Raw genomic sequence first — 9,881 nt, forward strand, 5'->3', positions numbered from 1 at the left:
TCTGCAATTGTCTCTGGAATACAGCTGGTTCAGAATATCCCTGAAATAAGACCCAAATGACCCGATATTAGTGAGAGTATGGTGGAGGAATCTCTCAACGCAATGACGTCAGCACTGGGACACCTCTCCACCAGGTCTCGCATAAAACAGCAAAAATCACAATGCGATACAAACAGTTAAATATAAAATAAACATATAAACTACTAACTGTATGGCTCCCCCTAATGGACAGTTCAACTGGTGTGTGTCCTGTAGTAACGACTAGCTTCGTTGGTGCACTTATATATTTGTATTCCAAAATAAGGGTGGAAGGAAAAAAACAAACACTTGATGCCCACACTGGAACAGTAAAGCTGTGCGCCAATTTCCCCAAGACGTTGTATCGCTCTCAGGAGGCAGTGTGTCCCCGCTTGCGGTGTTGCAGATGGATGCCAGCAAGCACAAGTGAAATCTATGTTGATGGGCAAGTGCCTGCTCACCAAACCAAGGCCTCGCTTTGCTGGTTTTCCTCAGTCCGAAACCTTCCTTCAGTGATCAGTCTTTCTGTAGCATGGGGCCTCTGGTCCTCCGCACGGCCGCTCTCTGGATACCAGTGAAGAGGTGACTCCGATGTGAGGTGAGTTCAGGCGGTCTCTCTTCGGTCCTGTCAGCGAAGATGTCTGCAAGGATCCCTCTCAGGCTAGGAGATCCGTCCTCTCCAGGGTAGGCCCAGGCTTCTCAGGCCTAGGCGCACTTACAGCAGGCCTCAATGCAGGCCTCCTGTTGGCTGGAAGATGGCGTTGTGGTGTCCCAGTACAGGTATTTGTTGTAGTCCCTGTCAGATTGAGGCCCTCGGCTTGTGGGATCTCCCCTGCAGGGACTCAGATAGTTATGATGTGATTTATATACTGTTATGGTTGATAATATGTTTATTAGGTGTGTATAGCTTTAAGAGGTTTAGTCAACCATCTCATGTTAAGTCAGTGTATTAGAGTCAGGAGGATTAAATGCTAGATAAGACCTTATTGTGTTATGTTATCCTACAAGGCAGTCTCTATGATCCACAGCTCTCAACCAATGAGCTTCAGCCTCATCAGGCCCTTATAAGGGATTGTACTTCCTGTTTAAGCCAGTCTAATGCTTCCCTCAGTTCCTGGCAGAGCAGAGCAACACACAGTCAGAGAAGCAGTGCAGGCCTGAAGCCTCCAGGATAAAATACAGCAAAGAGTGGAGTATCCCTAAACATTACAGAACCAGTACTTCAGCTCATTTATCGGATCAATCCGTTATTCCGGCGAAAAGCCTCAAGTCTACAGACACTCCAGTAAGTGTATCTATTTTTCAGCCTAGTTAAGCATAGGCCCTGAGTTACTATCCGGCTTTTGCAGCCGAGTATATACAGTATATGATCAACTAAGCTCAAGCATTATCAGCTGTGTGATCCAGAGACTGCCTGCAGAACCTTTGTGACACTCTGTTTAAAGCTGTGAAGATTTTGACACCTGCCTTCATGCCAGTAAAGCCTTTGTTGTTTTAACCCCCTGTTGTGGACTATATTATTACCATCCTAACTAGCGGGGATACGGAGGCCCCCGGAGCTGTAGTTTCCCGGGGTATACCAAGACTACAGTGGCGTCACGTGACAGAGAGGGTTAATACCATCTGGCCCTCACTAAGGGTTAATACCACCTGACCCTGGGCTCCTAGCCCCAAGAACCAAGTAGCTAACCATCAAGCGCATGTGTGTGGCCGTGGGACTCACCCTCCCCGGTCACCACATCGTTTTCTGGCATCATGAACAGGATACGGGTGTACGCCTTAACCATTCAGCCACTAAAGCAAGTCCTCCCCCCCCCAGAATCTGAACTGTGTCATTGAAAGTAATTTACTCAGCGAGGCGCATATACAAGTGGTGGGGGAGGTGAAGGAAAGACTGTTAGCTGCCATTGTTAAGTGGAGAAAGTCTGTACCTGAAGGGGTTAAATTGTTTCCAGCATTTCCCGCGCGCGGGAGCGGTCGCAGCTCCGCCCAGTCAAGCCCCAGCGGTGACGCCTCTTCAGTGTGCAAGCCGGAACTAGAGAATCCACTCTGTGTTGCACGGAGGAAACAATTTCTGACCGGACCAAAAAAAAAAAAAAAAGAAGTTGCCGGGCGCAGCCATAGCAACGTGTCTGGCAATAAAAGACAGCGCACTCAAAGACAGCGCACTCAAAGACGTCGCACTCAAAGACAACGCACTCAACGACATCGCACTCAACGACATCGCACTCAAAGACAGCGCTCTCAAAGTTTCTTAAAGTGACAGCGCTCTCAAAGTTTCTTAAAGTGACAGCGCACTCAAAGTTTCTTAAAGTGACAGCGCACTCAAAGACAGCGTTCTCACAGTTTCTTAAAGTGACAGCGCACTCAAACAAGGCTACAACATGTCAGCCCCAAGATCACCAGATGCAGGTGATGTACCAGATCCTCTTGCGGCTCCTGCACAAGCTACCCCTCCGGGATCACCTCCAGTACGACGTCATGACAGTGGGGCCCCCCCCTTCTACCTGGGGAAGCCTGTGTTGCCTAACTACAGAGGGGATCCCTTTTCCCTCAAGGATTTCCAGGAGAGCTTCCAAAGCATTTTCTCTCTCTACTCTCTCCCCCCTAACCAACAGGTGCTGTTGCTCATGGGACAGTTGCAGGGACCTGCACGTGAGGAAGTCCGTACCTGGCCCACTTCTGAGAAGACTACAGTAGATCAGATCTTCGAGGGATTACATCAGGTATTTGAGTCCCACTCACCCTCAGAGGTCCGCCTCAGGCTGTACGAGAGGCGACAAAAGCCGGGGGAAACACTAAGGGCATATGCAGTAGCCTTGCAGAATGCCCTGGAGGCAGTCCAGAAACTGGACAATATCACCCCTGACCAGGGTAACAAACTATTGATGGATAGATTCATAGAAGGGGTCCAAAATAAATGGGACAAGGCGCAATTAAAGATGTTAGCTGTACAGAACCCCAATATGTATTTTTCTGCCTTTAAGCGCCTAGCCCTTCAAGTTATAGAGCAGGGGGCAAGCCCCGAGGAGCATCCTGACCCTAAAACGGAACCCATGGGTGCGGCGGCGTGCCCTGCACCACTGTTACCACCAGCCCCCGCACCCGTGGCTGTCCCCCCGGCCTCCACTACAATTACTGAGATTCAAGAGGTTAGACAAGATATTGCCCAGCTTACCCAAGTGGTAAAGGAGTTGGCTAATCACACCACTCGGGTACTTAGAGAGCCTCCAGAGACTAAGAGACCTACTCCTGCCCCTCCTCCCCGTTATAGCGGGCCTCGCTCGGGACCATCTAGTAGGCCTTACTGTGATTTCTGTGACAAACCCGGTCATTGGAAGATGCAATGCTGGGCTTTAAACGGGCGTCCCCTGAGGTCGAGGACCGGCCCTCAGGAAAACGAATCACAGGTCCAGCAGAAGAGCCAATATACTCAGGACAGTCCTTATACATTGCATCCTGCCCCTATGTAAATGTTACCATAGATGGTGTCCAACTGCAGGCCCTGATTGATACAGGCTCGCAGGTGTCTACCATCTCTAAGGGCCTATTCTATAGGTACTGGAATGTCGATTCATTGTGTGAACCAGATGATATGGATTTTAGTGTCCTGGCAGGGGACGGGAAACCAATTCCCAGACATGGGTACTGGGAGCCCACTATTCAGCTGAGAGGTCACACACTTAGAGGTCAAGGTATAATTGTCACTAATGTCACGGTACCAGGGGCCACAGAGTTTATATTGGGGATGAATATAATGAGACATTGCTTCAGTGATATTTTGGATGCCTTGCATGCCTCTCTCCCCCACATGTCTTCCTCAGGTCAGAGGACTGCGCAACACCATCTCAAAATTCTAAAAGCAGAACAGAAGTTTGCGAACCGGAGAGGAGAAATCGGTAAAGTTCGGATCCAAGACATGAGGCCCGTGACCCTGCAGCCGAACACAGAGACAATTTTGTGGTGTCGGGCGCGCCCTGGTGTAAGGAATCAGGACTATCAGGCCTTACTGGAGCCCATACAATCTGAAGATTTTCCTTTGGTCCGAGCTGCAAGGAGCCTAGTGACGGTGGTGAATGGACGGGTCCCAGTCCGCCTAGTTAATTTGTCCGGCGTAGCCACCACCCTACCAAAGTACACTCCAGTGGCCCAACTTGTTTTCTTGGACTCCAGTGACATACTCTCTTCACGGAAGGCGGCCCAACAGCTGAGTGCCCAAACCGTGTCAGGGGCTACCGAAAATTCTCCAGAACCTTGGTGGCGCCAACTGCAAATAGGAGGATCTCTCACCCCACCAGAACAAGTCGAAGGGGTCATCGAGGTGGTGAAGGAGTGCCAGAGTGCCTTCAGCAAACACCCAACCGATTTTGGAAAAACCTCCATGATTAAGCATCGAATCCTGACCGGCGATAAACCCCCCATCAAGGAAAGGCATCGGCCTGTGGCACCAGGCATGTACCAAACCGTCAAGAAACTGTTAACCGACATGAAGGAGGCAGATGTAATACAAGAGAGCCAGAGTCCCTGGGCAGCACCCATGGTGTTAGTTAAGAAGAAGGATGGGACCATCCGTTTCTGTGTTGATTACAGGAAGTTGAACGACATCACCCATAAAGACGCATACCCTCTCCCCCGGATTGAGGAGTCACTCACCGCGTTGGGTTCTGCGGCCTACTTCTCTACATTGGATCTGACCAGCGGATACTGGCAGGTGCCCATGGCCGTCGAAGACAGGGAGAAAACAGCCTTTGTCACCCCCATGGGTCTTTTCGAATTTAAAAGTATGCCCTTTGGGCTGTGCAATGCCCCAGCTACCTTTCAACGGCTGATGGAGAGATGTCTGGGACACCTTAACTTCCAGAGTGTCCTACTCTACCTGGATGACGTGATTGTGTATTCCAAATCCTATCAGGAACATTTGACTCACCTGTCCGACGTCTTCCAAGTACTGATCCAGCATGGTCTGAAAGTCAAACCCTCCAAGTGCCACCTACTCAAGCCACAAGTACATTACCTGGGCCACGTCGTCAGTGCCGAAGGGGTCCAACCTGATCCAGCTAAAGTTGAAGTTGTCAAGAATTGGCCTATCCCACACACCGTTAAGGATATTCGGAGCTTCTTAGGATTTTCAGGATATTACCGCCGCTTTATTCCTCATTTTGCACAAATTGCCGAGCCATTGACCTCTCTCCTGCGAGGCACGGCGAAGGGGAACTATAATGGCAAGCTGCCTGTGGAATGGGCCAAAGAGCAAGAGGTGGCCTTCCAGGCTCTAAAACATCTATTGACAGAGCCTCCCATCCTGGCCTATCCGGATTATACTCAGCCTTTCCGACTGTATACAGATGCCAGCTTTGAAGGACTCGGGGCAGTGTTGTCCCAGATGCAGGGAAAACAAGAGAGGGTGATAGCTTACGCCAGCCGGAATCTGCGAGGGGCTGAGAAGAATGATTCTAACTACAGTTCCTTCAAGTTAGAGCTCCTGGCCCTCGTGTGGGCAGTCACCGAAAAATTTAAGGACTATTTGTCAGCCACCTCATTCACGGTCTACACCGATAACAACCCCCTGGCTCACCTGAACACCGCTAAACTAGGTGCCCTTGAGCAAAGATGGGCCTCCAGACTGGCCAACTATGACTTCTCTATCAAGTACCGAAGTGGCAAGTCTAATATTAATGCGGATGTGCTATCACGCATGGCTCCTGGCGAAGATCCCCCAGTGGAGGACAAGTGGGAAGATGTGGAGATGCCTCCCTTCTATCAAAGATTTGTGAATCAGGATGTGGTCGTCACCCGCGAGGGGAGTGAATCTGGGTCTAAAGCAATCCAGGAAGACCTGTATACCTGGAGGACCCTACAGGAAGAAAGTCAGACTATGGGAGATCTGCAGGAGTATTTATTGACCAGGAGGGTACCTCCCCGGTTGCGACGGGGCCAGAACGACTACGAATTGAAGCGATTGTGGCGTCAGAGGAAAAGACTATTTGTGCACAAAGGAATGGTGTACAGGAACTTCTTGGACCCAGTGTCGGGTGAAAGGCTACACCAAATTCTGATCCCTCGGAGAGATGCCGCCATGGTATTGAATGCCTACCACGACCAGTCAGGACACTTTGGGGTCCATAAAACAGAAGCCACCATCCGACGCCGGTTCTACTGGATTGGAATGAGGAGCGACGTTGAAAAGTGGTGCAGTGAGTGTGCAGTCTGCAATATCACCAAGAATGGTCGCAAGAATGCGCGGGCACCTCTCCATTCCATTCAGAGCGAGAGGCCCAACCAATTGGTCGCCTTGGATCATGTCAAGCTGTCACCTACCCGGTCCGGGTATTCATATGCTCTCACCATGGTGGATCACTATTCCAAGTGGGTAGTGGTTGTGCCAGTCAAAGACTTAACAGCCAAAACAACAGCCCAGATGTTCTACACCCATTGGGTACAGATACTTGGATGTCCTGAAACTGCCTTGTCCGACCGAGGTCCGGCCTTTGAGGCCCAACTGTTTCAAGAATTGTGCCAGTTCCATGCTTGTAAGAAACTCAGGACCACTGCCTATCATCCGCAAGGGAATGGACTCTGCGAGAGGATCAACCAGGTGTTTATCCACATGCTGAGAGCGGCTTCTGTATCCCGACCTGAAGAGTGGCCTCAACTAATGCCCGAATTGTTGGAAATCTACAACAATACCATCCACTGTTCCACTGGTTATACTCCATTTTACCTCATGATGGGCCGACACGGTCAACTGCCTAAAGACAGGGTCTTTGGACTTCAAGCACCTTTCAACCACTCCCCCCAAGCCTCTTCGGAGTGGGTCTCGGAACATCAGAAAAGGATTCAGGAAGCGAGAGAGATAGTCAACAAAAAGATGGGCGAGGCACACTATAGGCAGCAACAGGACTACAACCGCCATGCCTCTGCCCAGCCGTTGCAAGTTGGTGATAAAGTCTGGCTGAAGAAGCATCCTAGAACCCATAAGTTGGACTCCCTTTGGGAAACTGAACCATACACAGTGATTTCCATCCCTTACCCGGACTCTGATGTCTACTCAGTTCAAAAAGCCGGATATGAACCACAAGTTGTCCACCGAAACCGGATCAAGCTGTGTCACAAAGGGAACCTGCCTGTGTTGGTGCCTCCTTCTGCACCACCAAGTCTTCCACCTCCAGTTCAGCCAGCACAAGTGCGGCCCACCAAGCCAGTTGAGCCTGAGAGGCCACTCCTGATGTTCGAAGATGATCCTCTCTTCCCTTCTGACCAAAACGTCTTCTTTGGTTATGTGCCAATCAGTTCCATTCCATCAACCTCAGTCTTGGCACCAGAAGCTCCAGAGTTTACTCCGGCCATCCGCTCACCTGCTGCAGTCCCATCAGAACCTTCTAATGTGGGAGAAAGCTCCATAAGTCAAGAGCCATCGCTGGCCCCCATTGCCCAAGATGAAGGTGCAGCTGTCAGTCCAGAAGAAGCAAGTGTTCAAGGAGAAAACAGTGCTCCAGAAAACTCAGAAATGGTGTTGCGTAGATCCGCCAGACCTAATTTCGGATATCCCCCAGCAAGATATAGGGATTAATCCATTAATTATACCTACAATATATGTAGATAGACTACATACACCTCAGTTAGTATACATCTCAAGTATACATCATTACTAACTAATATGTCACTAGTTACCTACTTACCTTATTTAGTGTATAGGAACATACCTGGCCAGTAAGTCTCCTATCCCTCACTTAAGCACTACAAAAAGAAAAAGGGTATCCTCTAAGAAATGTCTAATTGTGTACTTCAGGCATAGAATAAAAATGTCTAGCAAATATTAAAGTGTGTTCTGGGGAGAAGAGCTAATAGCCTAAGGGCCCCAGTAGCCAAGGCATTGGGTAGAAAGCCTCCGGCAGCCCAATCCAAAACCTGTTCAGTCTTAAAAGTGTGATCTAACAATAATATACTGTTCAAAACTGAGTGATAACGTTTAACAGATATGTATTCTGTCTGGGACCCAGATAACCACTTACCCTGCACAAAATAATGATCTCACTTATCTAATAAGCCTGCAAGGGACATTTATGTGTATAATGCCTCAGGACTTATCATATGATCCTGTTCTTATATGTTTATTTTTTCCCAAAGAACCTGGAACGGACATTGGTGTACAAATGCCTCAGGACTTCTAGTGGCCCCAAGGTCACCTCGTTTCCTCAATCCGTCAGTGCCTTAATCGTCGAGGACGACTTCTGTTTAGTGGTGGGGTTTGTGGTGTCCCAGTACAGGTATTTGTTGTAGTCCCTGTCAGATTGAGGCCCTCGGCTTGTGGGATCTCCCCTGCAGGGACTCAGATAGTTATGATGTGATTTATATACTGTTATGGTTGATAATATGTTTATTAGGTGTGTATAGCTTTAAGAGGTTTAGTCAACCATCTCATGTTAAGTCAGTGTATTAGAGTCAGGAGGATTAAATGCTAGATAAGACCTTATTGTGTTATGTTATCCTACAAGGCAGTCTCTATGATCCACAGCTCTCAACCAATGAGCTTCAGCCTCATCAGGCCCTTATAAGGGATTGTACTTCCTGTTTAAGCCAGTCTAATGCTTCCCTCAGTTCCTGGCAGAGCAGAGCAACACACAGTCAGAGAAGCAGTGCAGGCCTGAAGCCTCCAGGATAAAATACAGCAAAGAGTGGAGTATCCCTAAACATTACAGAACCAGTACTTCAGCTCATTTATCGGATCAATCCGTTATTCCGGCGAAAAGCCTCAAGTCTACAGACACTCCAGTAAGTGTATCTATTTTTCAGCCTAGTTAAGCATAGGCCCTGAGTTACTATCCGGCTTTTGCAGCCGAGTATATACAGTATATGATCAACTAAGCTCAAGCATTATCAGCTGTGTGATCCAGAGACTGCCTGCAGAACCTTTGTGACACTCTGTTTAAAGCTGTGAAGATTTTGACACCTGCCTTCATGCCAGTAAAGCCTTTGTTGTTTTAACCCCCTGTTGTGGACTGTATTATTACCATCCTAACTAGCGGGGATACGGAGGCCCCCGGAGCTGTAGTTTCCCGGGGTATACCAAGACTACAGTGGCGTCACGTGACAGAGAGGGTTAATACCATCTGGCCCTCACTAAGGGTTAATACCACCTGACCCTGGGCTCCTAGCCCCAAGAACCAAGTAGCTAACCATCAAGCGCATGTGTGTGGCCGTGGGACTCACCCTCCCCGGTCACCACAGCGTCCCCAGAGAGAGGGCTGAGTCCGCACTTGCCAAGGAGAGACATGTGCAGCGTCCATCACTGCCAGTGTTGCCAACCTACCAGATTGAAATTTACCTACACAACACCCAAAATGTACTGGCACAGCCAAGTTTTTACTGGCATTTCCAAAAGTTACAAAATGACAGTTTTAAGTGCAAATTTCAGTATTTAGGCTACAAACAAGTACAAAATGTGATATAAGGTAGATATTAATCACTTCAGCCCCAGAAGATTTGGCTGCTCAATGACCAGCCCATTTTTTGCGATACAGCACTACCTCGCTTTAACTGACAATTGCGCGATCAAGCAACGTTGTAACCAAACAAAATTGACGTCCTTTTTTTCTCACAAATAGACCTTTCTTTTGGTGGTATTTGATCACCTCTGCGGTTTTTATTTTTTGCGCTATAAACAAAAGAGCGAAAATTAAAAAAAAAAAACACAATATCTGTTACTATTTGCTATGCATACTGCTGACCCCTACACTCTTTACTTTACCCCTTGCATTCTGTGTATTACATACTACCGACCCTGGCACTCTGCATGTTACACACTCCTGACTTTTGCACTCTTGTGTTACATAACACTGACCCCTGCAATCTGTGCATTATGT

At 48.5% G+C, this 9,881-nt stretch overlaps 1 protein-coding gene across 1 annotated transcript in view; it reads left to right on the plus strand.

Moving 5' to 3' along the window:
• The window catches only part of LOC120942432, a gene marked incomplete at its 3' end in the record, with an annotated part of 85,701 nt that extends 79,655 nt beyond the window's left edge, over positions 1 to 6,046 (plus strand). Inside the window, exons 8-9 of the mRNA XM_040355518.1 lie at positions 3,006 to 3,233; positions 5,120 to 6,046. Of these exons, the coding sequence (XP_040211452.1) occupies positions 3,006 to 3,233; positions 5,120 to 6,046 (1,155 nt within the window). The remainder of the gene's footprint in view (positions 1 to 3,005; positions 3,234 to 5,119) is intronic.
• Between the last annotated feature and the right edge of the window lie 3,835 nt (positions 6,047 to 9,881).

The sequence above is a fragment of the Rana temporaria genome, chromosome 1 (assembly GCF_905171775.1).
Source record: "Rana temporaria chromosome 1, aRanTem1.1, whole genome shotgun sequence".
Lineage (NCBI taxonomy): Eukaryota > Metazoa > Chordata > Amphibia > Anura > Ranidae > Rana > Rana temporaria.